We start from the raw sequence: 19679 nt of genomic DNA on the forward strand, positions 1-19679 counted from the left end.
GCCCCCCCCAAAAAAAAAAAGAAAGTTGCAATTAAGGTGAATACGGTAATTAAATTCATAATTAACTCTATGAAAGGCACCGCTGGGTGTTACTTCAACTATAAATATCATTTATGCTGTCAAAATTTTCAAGGATACCTTTTGTTTAATCATTGGAGTGATCTTTTCACATTTTTGTGATGGTAATGCATTACCAAAAAAATCTTACTGCAATTTTCATGCACTTAGAAAAATCTGAAATATTTTCTCAAGTGGCCACTAAAAATATAGCAACCCCCACAAACCATTTTGGTGAGGTTTTCCGTTACTCGAGTTCAGCGAGTTGGGTGCCTTGCTCAAAGGCCCGATCTGTATACCGACCGCAGGAATCAAACCAGTTGGAGGCCACATCCTCATGTCCACCGGAACACGGGTATTTTTCATATTTTCTTGTGCTATGAACACATTTGTGACGTTGCTACAGAAAGGAAACCAGAGATGACGTATCGAAGAGAACAGGAAATTGAATTTTATTCAGGAAATTGGTACACACATCTCTTTCTGTCCATTCAACACTAAGATTGAAGGTGCAAAAAAAAAGAAACAAATGGAATGGAAAATAAAAAATATTTTAAATTAATATAATGTTCATAATATGCATAAGCAGCCAAATGAATAAAGGACATTTTTTTCTTTTTTTAAAAAAACGTGTTCACATTTCAGTCATCTTTGCAGGATGTTTGTATAAAATGAGCTGTATCGCATATTTTAAAGTTCAATATGAAAACTGACTAATTTTACTTTAGTAAAAGGCCGGTAGACTTTTAAAATTAGGACACATTTTAGAGAAAAAGGAAAAACTGGTGCGAAGAAGAAGTTTTAAGGCCACGCCTAAAAGAAAAATACTGCCTGACAAATTACACTTTAATTTATAGTAAAGTTGTGAAATCACAAAAGTTGCGATCGTAAAATTGGAATGAAACACGAAATGTTGTAATAATTAGAAAACAAAGCGGCTGTAGTTCTACAGTGGGTGTCATATAACCAAAAATGTGTAACAAGAACAAATTTGTGAAAATAAGTCATAATTTTACATAGACTAAAGTCTTACAACAAGTTGAAAAAAAGACCTAAAAACAATGAAGTTGCAATATTGACGTTTTCCCAAAACTACATTTGTAAAAATATGACAATGAAGATACTGCGCCAAAAAACAAGCTGAATTTTATTACATCGCTCACATTTTGACAGCAATAAAGCCCAATATTGCCATGATATAAAAACAAAACCATATTATAATAAACCATAATGAAAACAACCATAGTAAAAACTATATGTGGAGTCAATAATTTTACGAGTGGTTATGTTGCTTTAAGAGTAAAGCTGGGATTGTTTGACAAAAAAAATATTTAAAAGAAGAATTGTAATATTATGAGAGAGATATACTTTATAGGAATAAAAATTCTAATTCAATTTGTAATATTTCAGGCAAAAACAAATATCGTGTTGTTTGTTGGTGTGTGAATTTTGACACACACGTCATTAACAATTCAAATTACAAAATTTCCTTTGTTAACGATATGGCCCTGCTACATAATACGTCGACTTTATTCTTGTAATATTATGTCGCTTTTTTTTTCTTTTCAGCGTGGCCCTTCTCATATTTTGCAGCTCCTCGTTGTCATCACTGACAGCATTGATTTCTCAGTCTATGTTTACATTTCTTCAGATTGTATTTATGGATTTGTTTTGTTAAAAAAAAGAGCATGTCCTTGTGGGTTTTTTGTGATGAATATTTATTCGTTTTCTTTTTCATTGGTCCTTGAGCAGAACTGCAAATGTTATCTTGGCGGTTTGCAAATATTTGTATCATTTCCACTGTACATGTTTGCACTTTGTAATCTAGTATTAAAATCAGAAAGGGAAATCACGGAGTGAAGATGAACCTTTGAATACAGTACACATATTTATATATAAGCAGAGTAGAAATTGTGTGACAATATAGAAACCGATCAGGGTTCCTCACTTCCTCGGTAAAAAGCTCTGCAGTATGTCGATGGGAAGCGGGAAGACGATGGTTGAGTTCTTCTCGGCGGCGATGCTGTTAAGCGTCTGCAGGTAGCGCAACTGCAGGGCGGACGGAGCCTCTGCGATGACCAGCGAGGCCTCCTTCAGGGCACGGGACGCCTTCATCTCGCCCTCGGCGGCGATGATCTGCTCGCGCGGTCGTCGCGAAAAGACATCAGAAGCGGTTTCTCAGTCGACGTGTCATTTGTCAAAGAGCTTTTTTGCCATTTTGCTGCATTTATAGGCAATTACAAACCATTTGAGATCGGCATCAATTACTCGCAGATATTTGCTATTTGTTGGGCGGATCAATCCCCGTCCCACTTGAATTGTTGAAAACAGTATTTTGTAAGTAGAGCAGAAAGTAAATGTTCATAAAGTAGTTCTGATATGTTGCGTGTCAGATGTAAGGCAAGAAGCGGATTATAATAATGCCTACTGTAATGCAGCTGACAGATCATGTGATGGATCGTGATTGTGGTCTTGATTGACTATTGTCGCCAACCAGGCATACAGTGAAGAAAATAAGTATTTGAACACCCTGCTACATTGCAAGTTCTCCCACTTAGAAATCTTGGAGGGCTCTGAAATTTTCATCGTAGTTGCATGTCCACTGTGAGAGAGATAATCCAAAAAGAAAAACCCAGAAATCACAATCGATGGATTTTTTTTAACGATTTGTGTGATACAGCTGCAAAGAAGTACTGGACACCTGAGAAAACCAATGTTAACATTTGGTACAGTAAGCTTTGTTTTTGTAATTACAGAGGTCAAACGTTTCCTGTAGTTGTTCGCCAGGTTTGCACACACTGCAAGGGGGGATTTTGGCCCAATCCTCCACACAAAACTTCTCCAGATCAGACAGGTTTCTGCGCTGTCGCTGAGAAACACGGAGTTTCAGCTCCCTTCAAAGATTTTCTATTGGGTTCGTTTTCCATTTTCTAATGATTGCTTCAACAGTGGAGCTTTTTTCACCAAGCTGCTTGGCGATTTCTCCGTAGCCCTTTCCAGCAGTGTGGAGTTGTACAATTTTTGTCTCTGGTCTCTTTGGACAGCTCTTTGGTCTTGGCCATCTTACAAGTCGTATTGATTGTATGGGGTGGACAGGTGTCTTTTTGCAGCTACCCACCTCACACAGGTGCATTTGATTCAGGTCTTTGAGGGTCAGAATTCTACCTGATAGACAGGTGTTCAAATATTTATTTGCAGCTGTATCACACAAATAAATTGTTAAAAAAAAAAATCCTACATTGTGATTTCTGGGTTTTTCTTTTTGGATTATCTCTCTTACAGTGGACATGCAACTACGATGAAAATGTTAGACCCCTCCATGATTTCCAAGTGGTAGAACTTGCAGTATAGCAGGGTGTTCAAATACTTATTTTCTTAACTGTAAGTCTAAAATTGATGGGGGGGGGGGTGTGTTAAGATTGAAACAAGACTAAAGACTAAAAAAGTAACCTGTTCCTTTGCAAATGGAAAGAAGGACCGCTACGCGACTTGTGGCCCACCTTGGCGCGGGCCTCCCGACTGGCCTCCGCCTCGGCGGCCATGGCTCTCTGCAGCTGCTGAGGTAACTTGACGTCTTTAATTTCCACGCGCTCCACTTTGATGCCCCACGCGTCCGTGGCCTCGTCCAAGGATTCCTGACGTCCGACGTCTTTATCAGTACAGCGTCAACATCTCCAAGCTCAACTTTAAGGGATAACTTTTCAACTCAAGAACTTTACGACAAGTACTAAAGTGGGAAGTACCATATTATTGACAGGGATAAGGTGTGTTGTTTTGCGACAGGACCTGCATGCTGAGCGAGATGCCTTCCCTGTCAGATAGCAGCTCGGCCAGGTTCTTGGTGCCCAGCACGTTCCTCAGGGTGGTCTGAGCCAGCAGCCTCGTGGACGAGTGGGCGTTGCTCACGTTGGCCACCGACAAGATGGGGCACTGGATGCGGAAGTACACCACGCCGTCCACGCACACCGTCACAGAGTCCTTGGTCAGGATCTGACCAGGTAAGAATGATAAAACAAAGCAGATCAGTATCGTAGAGCTACAATATGGTAGTATCACGGTAATGCCCGTGTGTGTTACCTCTTGTGGCGGGATGTCAAAGGAGACAGTTCTCAGGTCGACTTTCACAAAGTTATCAGTGCAAGGGATCACAAAGAAAAGCCCTGCAAGCAAAAACAGATCCCGTTCATCACCGGCGAAGGTCACGGAAGGCCCAGAGCCGGCCGGAGGCTGCCAACTCGTACCCGGTCCCTTGGCTTTCCTGTCCACGATTCGACCGAGTCTGAAGATGACGGCTCGCTCGTACTCCTTGACGATCTGTGTGTACACAGGAGTTCATTGATAATAGAGTTCAAATGGAGTCAACAGCTTTTGTCACTCTGCAGCAATTAAATGTGAGTTTGTGGTGTCCTCATCTTGGCCACCTGGGGGCAGTATAAAACAAACAGATATGCTGTTCATTGAGTTGTTCTTATGAAACCCACTTGGGCTCTAGCCAATCATATTCCAGCAGACCGTGTCTTGCCCAGGAGTGGCCTTCCTATTAACATCTGAACTCCTCTTTGAGATCGTCAGTGTGACATTAATATTAGCTGTTCTACGCAGGGAATATGACTGAGTACTGCTATCTGCCTCCATGTTGTTTCTGAACCGTTTGTGTTCAATTTGTTGCTTAAAGGGTTAAAGCACCACAACATAGATGCTAAACTGTCATTAGCATTAAGCTAGTGGGACCTTTCTGCGGGTGGTTTGACTGTTTTGAACACACAAAGTGTAATCTCTTTGTTTTTGGGTTTGTTAGATAGCAACAAACAGCATGAAGCAGTTTTTGATGAAATGTTAACTATTTGATAAAACGCCGTTTATTCTAAAGTATGTTGGGTTCATGGCCACCATAATATGGTCATATCTTAAGGATGTACTTGCAAGTAAAAGCAAAAAAAAAAAAAAAAAAAAAAAAAAAACCACGACTCGAAAAACTCGTAAATCGGGTCACTGGTATGTCAAGGCACCATTGTAACAGATACAATCAGGTTCTTCTTTACCACCTCATGCTATGAAGATTTTAGCCCCGTTACTGGCTCAATTTTGCCATCGTGGTAAAGTTTTCATTTTTTGTCAAGAACAAAAAATAAACGAGCTAGTCGGTGTGTGACATCATCCACAATCAACGATTTGATGTCGCGGAAGACATGGCACCTTGAGGTGGACCACTAGGATTGTGCCTCACAATCGCAACTTGCCTCCATTGCTCGCCATTGTCAACATTCATTTGCTAGCATCGTGGCAAAGAGAAAAAGGGATGAGTGGAACAATAACACTGAAATCAAAGCTCGTCTTTTCCTCTCTGGTCATTGTGGCTGCCGTTATCGTCTTCTTTTTCTTTCGGCTTGTCCCGTTAGGGGTCGCCACAGCGTGTCATCTTTTTCCATCCAAGCCTATTTCGTGGTAAAAATACAGGATACGGTGTGACTGTAAATCTATATTGTGGAGTGTTTTCAGTGTTCTGACCGAGACACGACAGGATTTTCCGGCATTAAAATAACATAGTGCCACCGTGCGAGCCCAAATTTGTCTTGTAGTCTGATCGAGGGATTTTACAATCTCATTGAACTACTCGTGTGTTTACCTTGACACACATGAATAATGTAATTGGGAACGTGAGCCCGATGAAGAGGAGCGAAATGACCACCAAAATCCACCCGAAGCATCCCAGTCTGCCTGATGTTTTATCTGCAGGGAACACAAGAAAGACACATCAGGGGCCCTTTTCCATGATGACACAAGCGCTAATGCTTAGCTACCGTCGCCGTTGGCACTGGTGGCCCCCAAACACGGTAAGAAAGTGTCCTTTCATTGAGAAACATGAATGAAAATCTAATAGTCACCTTCAACAACGTTCATGGAGTTGATCTCGAGTTTACCCTGCGTCACCATGTTGGCTGTGCTGGACGTCGTGGAGATCATCTGAGATCAACTGTAACATTTGCGTGTGTGTTGTGTTGTGTTGTGTTGTGAGGGGCAGGGCCCGAAGCGACGAGGGGCCCGTCCTCGCGGGTGCCAACGGGGCGGCGGCTACGAGGCACGCGCCTCTTTGCGCGGTCACGGGGCAACTGCGACTCTGCTGAGTCATGAATAATCGAAGCGTGCCGTGCGACCCGACACTCGCCTCAAGCTCGGGTAACGTGAGCATTTCGGACAGAATCAAGTCAACGCGTTAGCGCAGAGAAATAATACTGTGCTCTACTACTATTCCGTTTGTTTTTTTTAGCTGTTTTTTTTTGTGCACAAATCTGACATCGAATTAGTGCTTTGGGGCTTTGTGGTATCTTGGTGGCAAGGAGCACTCCCGCAACCCTCATGAGGATAAGCGGCACAGAAAATGGATAACATTGAGTATATGTTACAAGTACTGTTAAAAATGGTCAAATTGTTGCAGTGTTGAGTATTTACACTTGCTGGCCACAGCTCAACGCGAGATAGCTCTCATTCATTTACGTCTCAGTACGGCAAAGTACTCAGGTGCGCCACTCCATGCTAGATTTACAATCATGAACATTTAAAAAATTCAAACACAAGTCGACGTTTCATGTTTTTTTTTTTTTTTTTTTGAAATCACAATTTCAATACAGCTCTCATTAGACTGACCTGAACTTTAAACAATGAAAGCCTTAACAAAAATGTTTTGCATTGGGAGAAACAACGCGATCCACATCAGGCGCCCACTGCGTCTAGCATGAACTTTCGAGTAACCTCGTAGGCCAAGAAGAGGGCGCCGTTGGCCGGGAAAGTTCGTATCATGGTGGGCGTGAGGCCTGAGTAGAGAGCCCGGAACCCTGCCAGACAGAATAAAACCTCATTTGCGAAAGGCTTCTAGAAAAAAGTCCCGCAACAAAACTATTTTAAAACGTACCCTCGTTGCGTAAGATCCCCGCGAAGGTCTTCAGGAAGCCCTCTTGCCTCCCGGCTAAGGAGTACACCTGGATCCTGGACTTCACGCAGTCGATGGGATAGATCAAAAGCCAAAGACAAGCGCCGCCGAAACCGCCGCTGAACATGAGCGGAAGAATACCTGCAAAAGTTTGGACTGCTAAGCTTCGGAAGCATGTGACAAGTAGACGGAGGCGTGTTGCGACGTAACGTACCGATGCCCTCCTTGTTCGTACCCAGGTAGCGTGCAAACGTGGAGCGGCTGAGCTCGTAGCCGCCAAAGAAGCAGAAGTAACCCGGAAACTCCCTGATAATGGAGGACGTCAGACCTTGGTAGAAACCCAGCGGACCGTTTGTCTCCATCACCGACTTGACCACAGTCCAAACTCTGAACAAGTCACAAAAACACAACCCTTCCAAAAGGACGTCCACCTGACAACTTTTAAAGGTCTTCCGTCCACCGCACGGACCTCTGCTGTCCTCGGGCGATCTTGCCGGATGCTTCCATTTCGTACATGGCCTGCAGGCGACACTTGACCAGCTCGCAGGGGCAGAGCACCAAGGATGAGAAGATGGAGGCCAGGGACCCGGAGAAGGCTTTCTGAACATCACTGATCAGTTCAAAGAAGTGCAATTGAATGGCGGAGTTGTCATTTGGGGACATCTTCAGGAACAGGTACCGAAGCAATTGCTATCACAAAACACACCCAGCAATCTACTTGATATCTAGAGGTCGCAAAGACTATTGCCCCACCAAATGACGGACCTGCCAATACTGCTCTGACTAGGACACGAAGTACCTACAGAGCAACTGAAGTATAACAACCTTGGACCCAACTGACCTACTTACCTACTGGTTGAGCAAACTACATCTGTTACCTTGTACATACCTACCGTCATTGGACAACCAAATTACCCGGCGACACAAACTCTGTACTACCGACCAATCAAAGTATGTACCTAGCTAGGATCCAGCTGACCTCCACTCAACCTATAAGTTGACCAAAATACCAACCAATCTACTGATCTGCAACCTGATAACTGACTGACAAATCGAGCAAGCTACCAACCTTGCTAACCTAATAAGTGACTGAATAACTAACCTGCCAACCTTGCTACTTAACAATAAATCTACCGCTCCTATCGATCAAATTGCCGATTACCAACGACCAAGCTATTGACCAACCAAAGGATCTACCTTCCTATGATCAAACTATCTTGCCAACAAAGAGAACCATCTTACCAACATCGACCAACCAACCTACATTGTTACCTATCAAACAACCGAGCTACAGTATTTACCTACCAAGTAATTGACGAGGCACCCAAACCTGGTGGCTACCAAAATAGCCTCTTCTGTACCTACCACATGAAGGCCCAGCCAACAAACCTACAGTAACTACCTACAGACCAACCAAAAGTGCTGCGTAACTAAGAATGAACTGACCTAAAAACTGGTCGATCAACAAACCTCTCAATCTACCGACTGACCAATCAATCTGTCCCTCGAACTGACCGTCCAAACAACTTGCCAAACTTGCTTCCTACCTGTTGACCAATCGTAGATAATAACCAAACGACCTTCTTAGCTACCAACCGAGCAACCGGCCTACGCATTTTTTCCAGTAACTGACCGACAACCAGCACGCAAATCTAACCTACTGAATAGTTAACAAAGATGTACTAACAACGCTTGTGGCCGTGAATTTAAATAGATCAGAATATGCATAATGAAGTCATCAAACAGGTCTTTTTTTGTGTTGTAAACTGGGAAACAAATTTTCAAAGCGAGCACGATATGTCACACCTGAGTTCGGCGCCGGCGTCTACGGCGGCCAAGGAGCGAACGGCGTCCTGGCAGAAGCCGTAACTCAGAAAGAGCACCGAGTTCTCGCAGACGTTGGCCAGCAGGGCCGGCGTGGTGCCCTTGTAGAGGCCGCGGATCCCAACTTGTCGGAAGGTGGACACCAAGCAGTGGGCGAAGCCTCGGTACATGTTGGGGAACGTCTGCATCTTCACCTTGGTGGTGTCCAGCGGCTGCCCGCTCAGAACACAAGCTGTGCCACCTGTGACCACACAATAGCAAGAATCACAACAATAAATATGGAACACTAATTTAGTATAGTGATATGGAGAAAAAGGCTAAGGGTGCCACCGCAGTTGTTAATGATTTGTTGACATCACACCCCAGCTCATGACCTCATTTATTTCCTGAAATATGACAGGTGTGCTGCTCTTAGTCCTCCTGGGTCACGGGAGCGACTTTGGCGAACAATTTCCATTCTTTTCATTCAGCCTTGCCAAGAACAGGCAGCCCAGAGCGGGAAACCGACGGGGCTGAACCGCCAGTACAAGCATTGGGAGCATGAGTCAACGTACGTGTGTTGCAAAACTGCGTGTTTGATTTCTTTTTCATTCTTTATTTTATTTTTTTTTTCCCAAGTTTTGTTTTGACGTGAACTTGCCTGCTGCTCCAGCTGTGAAGTCAATGATGGCCTGGACAATGGGATTAGGAGCCATGTTGTGTCTGGATGTGCTGGAAACCCTGCAAAAAGAGAAATGACCTTAATGTATGTATATCTATCTATCTATCTATCTATGGAAACGAAGTATGCTTGCATGTGCCTCAGTAAAGCAATCAGTATTGCACATTGACTTCCTGCTCAGCTCACCTCTCTGAGTAGCTATCCAAAAGTATGTGGAAGACAAGGCCACTCCCAAGCAACTAAAAGTATCACGACTCTTTTTACTCTTTGTTGCTCCATGAGGGCGGGACTTCGAAAAGTCCTCTGCCGTGATGAGGGCAAATCAATACTCGAGGCGAAATGAATATTTTCCGGGGAATTAAAGCGTACGCCAGACGCCAAACCGGAAGTAACATATCACGGTTCACAGTTTTTAGCTTTCTTTAATATTGTTACTAAATTAATGCGTATGAAATTATTATTCGGATTCCCCGTCAACATAAATGCCATTTTTTTTGTTTGACACTAGATTTTGGAATGCGGAGGTGCGTTTGGCTGCTGTCACCCTTGAACGCCGCTAGGGGTCAGTAGCGCCCTGCACTTATCCTCCACGAGTCAGCTGACGACAGACAACAGACTTGTTGCTTTATTTACAACAGAAACATATCCAACAAATTTATGGTAACTGTTGTTGCCACTTTAAGATAAGCATGAGCTGAATTTGCAAGCTAGCTGACGGTGAACGCGAGTAATAAAGTGGTGACGGTTAAAAAACAAAAAGCAAAAAAATAAAAAAACACGGACCCGTATTTACTGGTTGCGTGCGTGCGTTTCATTTACATTCCGTTTATCTGACATTTGCTTCTTTTGTTAAGGATTTTATCCAATTCCACTTCAATATTTATTTCAAATTATTAATCTATTTATTGCGGGGATGTATAGTGACAGACAGAGCAAGGAAGTAGGAGAATGTACAGTTGACAGAATCGCTGTCAGTGTTGTTTTTTTTTTTTGTTTTGTTGGGTTGTGATTTTTCTTTTTTTTTTTTCTAATGTGAAATATGTGCCTTATTTTGATGTAAGATGAGGAAGACTAAAATAGAAGGCCGCGGTTGAAGAGACCAGATGTTTCAAAAAGACTTCTTTTAAAGTTGTCAATCACAAAAGTTCCCTTTTAAAACATGTCACCATGACAGGAATTCATTGTAAGCCAGCAACCTTTGGGTGCCCTCTTCTGTTTACTAGGCCAAAAGAATGAAAACAGGTCGCCTTACCCCCCACCCCCCCCCACTTCACCCCCCACCCCTTTTTTTTTTTTTGCTCTTTGCCCCGCCCCCCGCGCAAAGCCCACGGCTCCCGCTCATTGGCGCGCAGCTCCTGCCAATGAAGAAGTGGGCGCGGCCAGGCGCCCCCAAAACGCCAGTTCCGGTAAAAGCGCTCGGGCGCACGCACGCACGCCGCACATTCGACGCGACGCGCACAGGCAACAGGCTGCGCACTTACGTGACCTTCTTTTTATTCGCTCACAACATCTTTTGGACACCATTGTATTGTTTTTTTTTTTTTTTGTCAGAGTTTAACTTTATAAAGCGGTTTTGGGATGTGACTTGCAGAGTTGAGTGACTTTTTGCGGAGTTCCCGCGTTTCCCGGACATTTGTTTACTTCGCGTTTGATTTTTTTTATTTTTATTTTTGCACCGGCACCGCCGAAGGGGGGACGACGCGGTAACTCCATCCCTTCGGCCTCTCGACCACCATGGCGGAAGCGGGGCAGAGGCAGCGGCAGCCTGCCCAACTGGTGGACATCGACCCGGACTTCGAGCCCCTGGCCAGGCCCCGCTCGTGCACTTGGCCCTTGCCCCGGCCGGAGTTGGTCAACCCGGGCGACTCCGACACCTCGTCGCCGGTGCCGTCCGTTAAGCAGGAGCCCGCCTGCAACGAGTTCATCAGCAACCTCAGCCTGCTGGAGGAGAACGAAGACCTTTGCGCCGACTTCCAGTGCCCGGAGACTTGCGTCCACCGGCATCCTTGCACCCCACTGGCGCAGCATCAGCATCACCCCAAGCCTCCACTCCAGCAGCATTCCCATCCGCAGCCCCAGCAGCAGCAGCAGCAGGTGGCCCTGCTCTCCTCCCCGGTCACCGGCTCGCCGTCCTCGGCCGCCGCCGCCGCCCAGAGGAAGACCAGCTCGTCCCGGCGCAACGCCTGGGGGAATATGTCGTACGCGGACCTCATCACCAAAGCCATCGAGAGCTCCCCGGAGAACAGACTCACCCTGTCTCAGATCTACGACTGGATGGTGAAGAGTGTGCCTTATTTCAAGGATAAGGGGGACAGCAACAGCTCTGCAGGATGGAAGGTATTTCTTTATGCTTTCTTTTTCTCAAGGAGTTTCGCAAACTTTTTTGTTTCTTTGTTTGCAAATACCACCTTGGTGACGTTAAAAATCTAAAAGGCCTTTAGTGCTCATCCAGAATGAGGCAGAGAGCCAACCCCCCCCAATAATGTAATTATTGTAAGCTATCGTACATTTACAACAAGAAAGTCCATCTATCCATTATCTCAGCTGCTTATCCTCACGAGGGTCGCGGGGAGTGCTGGAGCCTATGCCAGCAGTCACCGGGCAGGAGGTGTGGTACACCCTGAACTGGTTGGCAGCCAATCGCAGGGCACATGGAGACAAACAGCCGCACTCACAATCACACCTAGGGGCAATTTAGAGTGTCCAATTAATGTTGCGTGTTTTTGGGATGTTGGAGGAAACCGGAGTGCCTGGAGAAAACTCACGTAGGCACGGAGAGAACATGCAAGCTCCACACAGCTGGGGCCAGGATTGAACCCTGAACCTCAGAACTGTGAGGCATTTGCTTTAACAAGTTGCGCCACAGTGCCGCCCTAAAAGAAAGTTAAAGAAAAAAAACGTATTGTATTGCACAAAGTTAAATTAAAATTGTACACAAGTAAATATTTGAGCCCTCTTTTTTTTAATATTTCATGCAAATGGATTTTACATAAAATTTTGATACAAGTGAACTTTTCTCAACAAGTGTACTGTATTGGATAAACAACAACAACAGCAAATTTGATGCCTCATCTACATAACGCACAATTTGAATTTGAACTAAGGGATTCTTTGGCCTACCACTAGAGGGAGCCCAACATAGTAACGACCCTTTTTTTGTAAAAAAAAATTTTGCAAGTTTTCCCCAGGTACAAAAACACATCTTAGGTTGGGTATTTCGGGTGTTTTAGTTTTTCATGTCTTGGAGCACATTGTAGTTAAAGTTTTGCTCAGAAGAATGTTACGACTGTGAAACCTTATTAATGTACTGTATTAACAATTACCTCCTCGTATTATTACAAAAACAAACGAAAGCCCTAATAAATTTTAAATTCGAAGTAAATGAAAGTAGCTTGTCCAACAGTTGTTCAATGTATTTTTAAAACCTTTAAAACAAAAAAAATCTCAATGTTATTACAATTAGCGGTGAGTGGAATTGCAAGCAATGCACTCGAGTAAGAAGTACTTTTACTTGAGTATAAAATGACTGAAAAAAGTCATACTCCAAATAATTAAGTAAGTTAGTACTCAAATAACGAAGTGGTAAGAACCTTTTTCAATAAGCGCGTGAATAAGTGAAAATATAAACGACAATTCTCATCAAGTATGCAACTTGATTCTCATAAAATTGCAACTCTGTTCTTTTACCATAATGAGTGTAACTACACTTATTGTTGGTGGAATGAGTATTGCGTGTACTGACTACTTCATGTCGTTCATTCATGTCAGTAGTTCATGTCATTCTTGTAATATTGAAACTTTAATCTAAAAAATATATACCGTATATTTTTCTGTGCTACATGACTCATCTTAACAATATATGATTTAATTATCGTAAAATTTCAAAGAAATTACCTTATCTGACTATTAAAAAAATCTGCAGTTTTATAAAATTATTACCTTATTCTCATAAATGATCATTTTGATTTAAAAAAAGATTTTTCTCAAATAAGTATGACATCTCACGTGTATAAAATTTTATTCTCTTGAAATTTGGACTCTTTTTGCTAATACAACTTTGTATTGTTGTATGTTTGAATTGAATCCCATTTTTTTTTGTGGTCTAGAAACACGTGCACCCTATCAAACTATTGTTTTGTACTTTTTTTTCCTGGGATTGTAAACACCAAGTAGAGTACGTCATTATTGTAATTAAATGAAAAACAACATTTGTGATGTTTTAAAGTTCACCCAAATTTACCTGAGCGGTACACGAAAGCCGGGATTTTGCCGTTAGCTCTAAAGTCCGATAAAAAGCGGGTTCTGTCAAAACAATATATCCAACTTTTTTCTCGGAATATTCAAAATTCTACCTAAAAAAAAAAATATTCAACTTACTTTTTAGGTCTTCATTTCATTCTCGTAACTTTACGACTTGAGTCTAACGTGTATACGAGTTATTTTCCTCGACAAGTATGCAGTTATGTCCTCCTAAGATTAAATCAAGTTTGATTTCATAATGTATTTTTTTTTTCTTTTCATTGTGACCTTAAAACCCTTTCGTAGCCTTCTGTGGCAGAACACACACAATTAAAAAAACAAGAGGGGAAAAGCCAAAGAAAAAGCAAAAATACACTTGCGGTTATTTCGGAGGAAAGTCTCTGGAGATTTGTCAACGTGATCATGGCGGCGTCAATTCGGGTTTTGCCGTTTGTCATCATTCGTTTTCCTCCTGCGCCTCACCCGAAGCGTCCAATTGAGTTTCATCGCTATCGCGCTCCTTGACAGTCATCGAACCCCCCCCCCCCCCAACTTTGATTCGACGCCGGGGCGCGTGATTCTCGGCTAATTTGCGCAAAAAATGAAAAGAGCCAGATGAAAAGGAACCCGTGAGTCGAGACTGGACGGGACGCGAGGGACGGCTCGGGGGGGGTGGGGGGGTTTGGTTGCCGAGGTTCTGGATGTGGCGTGACCGGCCAACTTGAATGCTGTCTGGACGTAAATTGATGGCGTGAAATCCATCAGCGATTCATCACGGTCGCAACCCCCGACGGAAGTTGAAGCGCGCCGGCGTGACCCCTCCGTGTCATTAATGAGGCGGAATTCAGCCGAGCACACACGCACATGCTGTTCGCCATTCATCCGTTTGACCCGGCTGTTTACAAAAGCTCCCGACTAATGTGGGGCTGTCGGATTGCGTCCCGTCAATCAGATTAGGCCAGTGGGCAAAAGAAGGGGAAAAAAACTCGCTCACTGTGGCCGAAACTTGAAAAGGAAAGTTCCAGGTGCACGCAGGAGGATGAAATCGGGGATTGCGATAAGCGGCGCAGTGGCGCATTCTGGAAATCTCGCAAGCTAGCTTCATTGAGCGTTTTTAGCTTCCCCAGCTCACCTGCAATTAGCGCTTTCAGCACATTTGCTCATTTTCAAGCTCCGGTGACAGATCGACTTGCCCGATTGTTCGGACAAACGGCCTACAAACGACCTCCAAAATGGCGACACATGCGATACGTTTAAATTTGCATGAAGTCGACGTTAACGCAGTAGCTTAAACGTTGGTTGACGTGTAGACGCCTTAAAGCGGGGCTCAGCAACCTTTTTGAGGCTGAGGGCTACTTCGTGAGCACCGATCATATGAAGGGCTACGTGACCTGTTTGTGGCAAATTTTTAGACTCAGTTCATTACACGTACATGAAATATTTTTTTCAATTTATTGTCTTAAATGACATTACAGGTATTTTAAAATTGTATTTCACGTAAGCAAGTCTGATTCAAAATTTAAAGCACAAATAATGGTAAAAATTTGTGACAAATGGTATTTTTACAACATACCTCGCAGGCACCTTATATGGTCCTCGCGGGCTACCATTCACCCGCGTTGGTGACCCCTGCCTTAATGAGCCCCCCCACACACACACACACACACTCCCCAAAAAAGCAGCATTAGTGAAAGATTCTTTAGCTAGCACTGCCTCCGTAAACGCTGCAACATACAGTGTAGCTAACGTCGCGTTGTAAAATTTGGGCGACATCTAAATGCATCAAAGTTGCTCGTTTTATCCGTAGATATCAAAGGGGAAGAGCCCCCAAAATATTTGCTCAAGTAGGAGTACCACGACTAACTAACTAGTACTGAGTAACTAAATTATAATATACAAAATCCACTGCTCCCTTCAATTTTTTTTTTTGTTTCGAGCTTTTGTGTTTTTTTGTACATTTTTTAAGCTAAAAGAGTAAAAAAAATTGAAATGCTTCATGTGATGTAAAATTAGTTTTATCCTCGAGAATATGTTTTTTTAAATGATTTTTTTTATGCCATTATCTTTGGATCATGATGTCACTGTTGAAACATAAATATAACTTATATGCTCAAACAAATACTTAAAACTCAAAAGTTGTCCAGTAGGCGCACGGTGGATCAGCTGGTAAAGCGTTGGCTTCACAGTTCTGAGGTCCCGGGTTCGATCCCAGCCCCGCCTGTGTGGAGTTTGCATGTTCTCCCCGTGCCTGCACGCGTTTCCTCCAGGCACTCCGGTTTCCCCCTACATCCCAAAAAACATGCAACACTATTTGGACACTCTAAATTGCCCGTAGGTGTGATTGTGAGTGCGGCTGTTTGTCTCCATGTGCCCTGCGATTGGCTGGCGACCAGTTCAGGGTGTAGCCCGTTGACGGCTGGGATAAGCTCCAGCACTCCCCGCGACCCTCGTGAGGATAAGCGGTAAAGAAAATGGATAGGTGGAAGCTGTCCAGTAACATTTTCACCAAATACCTTTTTACATATTTGGGGCAGTAGTTGCAAGGTCTGAATATCTACAATTGTCTGTTGGGTTTTCATAACTGCGCAGAAGTTGTATTAGCTGGTATTGGGTGTGCATTTTCAATTTTTGGTCCCTTTCTACCTACAAATTGGAGACAGCACAGATAGTACCATAGATGTCTTTGGTCATATTTTCAACTGTAAATCACTCGTGTCCATCGTTGACATTTGTCGGGATTCTTTCCGGGCAAAGGAAACCTGCCGCAGGAAGAGTCGGACGAAGTGTCTGGGGCACAGGTGTCAAACTCAAGGCCCAGGGGGTCAGATCCGGCCCGCCACATGGTTTTATGTGGCCCGCGAACGCAAATCATGTATGTCAACTTCCGTGATTCTTGTTCACATCTGTACCAAAATTTCAAATTGCCATATCGTGAATCATAATGTTGTGGTATTGCAAGCATTTTTCCGTTACCAAACATCTACAAACCCATTACGCTTGATTACTGATTCCAAAAGTAATTCATAAATTTCGCATGTCATATGATGAGGCGATAAACCATTTTTATGGTTTCACAGTCATAACGGCCCTCTGAGGGAAACAGGAACTACAATGTGGATCCGCGAAAAAAAAAAAACGAGTTTGACATCACTGGTCTATGTGGAGGGAAGTCTGGCCTATCCTCCTTGTGGAGGAAAATGGATGGCTGGATAACGATATTGAATGCGGCTGTGCGGTGGAACTTTTATTTTGAAGGTCTGACTTTTGATAGAGACACGTTGTCAGAGTTTTGCAGAGCAAACCGAGAGGGTTATTGCTTTGGGTTATTAACAAAAGCTTGCATTGGTGAATAGTACTCGCCACCTGTTGAAAACTTTATACATCTGTCTAGTTTTTGATCCACTTATCCTCACGAGGGTCACGGGAGTGCTGGAGCCTATCCCAGCTGTCATCAGGCAGGAGGCGGGGTACACGCTGAACTGGTTGGCAGCCAATCGCAGGGCACATGGAGACAGACAACAGTCGCACTCACAATCACACCGAGGGGCAATTTAGAGTGGGAACACAGCTGGGATAGGCTCCAGCACTCCCGCGACCCTTGTGAGGATAATCGGCCAAGAAAATGGATGGATGTTGATGCTGTTATGTTAGCTCGTGACACAGTTGTTGTTGTTATAAGTCCGGTCTTCATTTACTCTGTCGTTCCCACCGCGTTGCCTCACACCCGCCGATTGAGTCATCGAGCCGCACGCATCGACGTGAACTTTGAACCCAGCCGGTCCAGCGTCTTGAATTGTATTGGATTTGGGGTCGGTTAAAATCACTTGGGTTATGTAATATAATATAATCACATCATAACAGTGACTAAAAAGCCGTTTAAAACAAAAGGTTCTTCTTCAAATATAGCAAAAAAAATAAAAGTTATTCTACATATGAATATGATTATTTAAAGTCCTTGTCTTGGGTGTTTTGTTTCCGATATAGAGAAACAGTCCAATAAAGTTCGAAGAGGACTGTTTAATATTTCATAAAATTATGAGTAGAGAGAGGGGAAAAGGAACATTTTAAGAATTTGACCTCGCGCATTTTGTGTCATATGCTCTGTGAAAAAAAAAAAAAATCAATCATCTTTCCTGCTTCGACATCAGCGAGCGTTGCAAAGTCTCACAGCGGTCGTATCGATGTCGCTTCGCGGCGGCGTCAACAACATTCGCCGCGTTCATAAAATACTCCAGCTGTGCGCTCGACACGTCTCGGGTGTGTTGCGAGGTTACCATAGTGCACAATGATTCTCAATCAATACAATAATATTCAAAATACAATAAGACATGATCTTTGTGTGTGTGTGTGTGTGTGTGTGCACTGCTGGAAAGTTTCACACGCGGCAAAATTAACAAATAAAAACAAATGCCCCGTGACCCTCGTGAGGATAAGTGGCAAAGAAAATGGATGGATAATTCAAAATACAACTCGTGCTAAACGTAGGGCACAGGTGTTAAACCCAAGGCCCGGGGGCCAGATCCGGCCCGCCACATGATTTTATGTAGCCCGCGAAGGTGTATGCCAACTTCCGTGAATCTGTACCAAATTGCCATATCATCAATCATAATGTTGGGGTATTGGAAGCGTTTTTAGTTGTGATTGGCACAATATCTGGGACCATCTTGAGGTAATGAGTAACAATACCATGATGTCGAAAAGTGTGTTCTTTTCTGCTCTGGAATGTTGTAGCGGTCGCAGTCATGCTTATATTTTTGCTCATATGATCCCTTTCAAATCAATTATCCTCAATTCCCAGTTATTTCCCATAATTCCCAAGCCCTGTTTCCAATTTGGAAGATTTCCACAATCCCCTGGCCAAACTTTCCATGGAAATTTACTGGGGAACTACTTGGAAGTTTACCGACCAAGTACAGGGGCACAAGTGGGACGCACCTGCTTCCAAAAGTAAAAACCCCTTTCAAACTTTTAGTCCAGTCTCAGTGTGGGCCGCAGACTGGTCCCGGCCCGGTGGTCGGGGACCCCGGTATAGCGTCCCGCCACGCATCACGGCGGCGTCGCGCTTCTTTATCTGAGGCGACGCTACTCCTTTCAGGGAAGAGTCATTGTGGCGGCCGGGCGATGGGGGCGCTCGGCCTCCATCGAGGGTCTCGTCGTGGATACAGTGGAAGTGTGGGAAAAGCAGCGTGCCTTTCACAGCGGCAGCGGGGCCTCCCGCGCCTCCACACAGGGGGGGCGAGCACATTGTCTCCTCGGTTTACTCGCGATCGTGTCTGGCTTGTAAAGTGACACCACACTTTTTGATTTTTTTTTTTTTTTTCATTATGTGAACTAGACGTGGTGGACAAGTGGTTAGCATGGCTGGTCACGTTTCTTGAGGTTTAGAGTTCAAAACTCCCTCTCTAGCATTCCCGCGTGGAGTTTGCTGGTTCCCCTTGTGCTTGCTTGGGTTTTCTCAGGATACTTCGGCTTCCTCCCACGTCCCAGAAACATGCATGTTAGCTTGACTGAATACTTGTAATCGTCCAAAAAGCCGGTCATTGTCCATAAGGATTCTTCTGATTGATCAAAATGATTCTCAAAATCAACAAATGGCTTTTTGGCTCACCTGTGATGGTTGTTGAGCATTTGGCTCCATTTGGCATCTGTTTGTGTTGTTTGACGAGAAGTTGTACTGAGTGAAAATGTAGCCTGTGCTAGCTTTTAGCCTTGGCAGGCTAGTTGCCTTCTACCGATGGATTGTGGGCAAAAGGTAGCTCAAAGTCACTCTTCCTGATCCTTAGTCAGGCTAAAGATGCTTTATTACTTTCACCACATGCCCAAGTGTTCCTTATTTTGAAATCCAAGTCGTAAACAAACTGGCATCACCATTTCCACCCCCTTGCCGCGACGCCACCCCCGCCAAAAAACTCCTCCGCTGCTTTTGGCACGTTAGCTCGTCTCCCGGCGGGACGCGCGCCCGCCAACTGA

General features: G+C 43.9%; 3 protein-coding genes across 3 annotated transcripts in view; 1 reads left to right on the forward strand and 2 right to left on the reverse strand.

Annotated features, from left to right (window-relative positions):
• Nucleotides 1-693: 693 nt before the first annotated feature.
• stoml3a (stomatin (EPB72)-like 3a) lies at nt 694-6115 on the reverse strand. Its single transcript, XM_061826817.1, has 7 exons — nt 5943-6115; nt 5684-5787; nt 4299-4371; nt 4135-4217; nt 3844-4047; nt 3558-3692; nt 694-2193 (listed from the first exon to the last, which is right to left on the reverse strand). Exons 1-7 carry the CDS (start codon nt 6019-6021, stop codon nt 2002-2004), a joined length of 870 nt encoding a protein of 289 aa, XP_061682801.1. The 5' UTR covers nt 6022-6115; the 3' UTR covers nt 694-2001.
• slc25a15a (solute carrier family 25 member 15a) lies at nt 5771-10004 on the reverse strand. The gene is made up of 8 exons (XM_061826816.1): nt 9657-10004; nt 9450-9529; nt 8792-9050; nt 7455-7595; nt 7200-7372; nt 6968-7126; nt 6703-6890; nt 5771-5787 (listed from the first exon to the last, which is right to left on the reverse strand). The coding sequence occupies exons 2-7, from the start codon at nt 9502-9504 to the stop codon at nt 6769-6771; spliced, it is 909 nt and encodes a 302-aa protein (XP_061682800.1). The 5' UTR covers nt 9505-9529; nt 9657-10004; the 3' UTR covers nt 5771-5787; nt 6703-6768.
• Nucleotides 9503-19679, forward strand: part of foxo1a (forkhead box O1 a) — a 37469-nt gene continuing 27292 nt past the window's right edge. Inside the window, exons 1-2 of the mRNA XM_061826815.1 lie at nt 9503-9554; nt 11161-11807. Coding sequence (XP_061682799.1) covers nt 11205-11807 — 603 coding nt within the window. The 5' untranslated portion in view covers nt 9503-9554; nt 11161-11204. The remainder of the gene's footprint in view (nt 9555-11160; nt 11808-19679) is intronic.

The sequence above is a fragment of the Syngnathoides biaculeatus genome, chromosome 8, assembly GCF_019802595.1.
Source record: "Syngnathoides biaculeatus isolate LvHL_M chromosome 8, ASM1980259v1, whole genome shotgun sequence".
Classification (NCBI taxonomy): Eukaryota; Metazoa; Chordata; class Actinopteri; order Syngnathiformes; family Syngnathidae; genus Syngnathoides; species Syngnathoides biaculeatus.

Bases quoted from the DNA above. Each gene is read 5' to 3' on its own strand.
- stoml3a (XM_061826817.1), bottom strand. From the start codon at position 6,021: ATGATCTCCACGACGTCCAGCACAGCCAACATGGTGACGCAGGGTAAA. The intron at 4,372-5,683 runs GTAAACACACGA...GTGTACACACAG, and splicing joins CATTATTCATGTGTGTCAAG to ATCGTCAAGGAGTACGAGCG. The intron at 4,048-4,134 runs GTAACACACACG...TTACCTGGTCAG, and splicing joins TTGACATCCCGCCACAAGAG to ATCCTGACCAAGGACTCTGT.
- slc25a15a (XM_061826816.1), bottom strand. From the start codon at position 9,504: ATGGCTCCTAATCCCATTGTCCAGGCCATCATTGACTTCACAGCTGGA. The intron at 9,051-9,449 runs GCAAGTTCACGT...GTGTGGTCACAG, and splicing joins CTTCACAGCTGGAGCAGCAG to GTGGCACAGCTTGTGTTCTG. The intron at 7,596-8,791 runs GTGTGACATATC...TGAACTGATCAG, and splicing joins GACGCCGGCGCCGAACTCAG to TGATGTTCAGAAAGCCTTCT.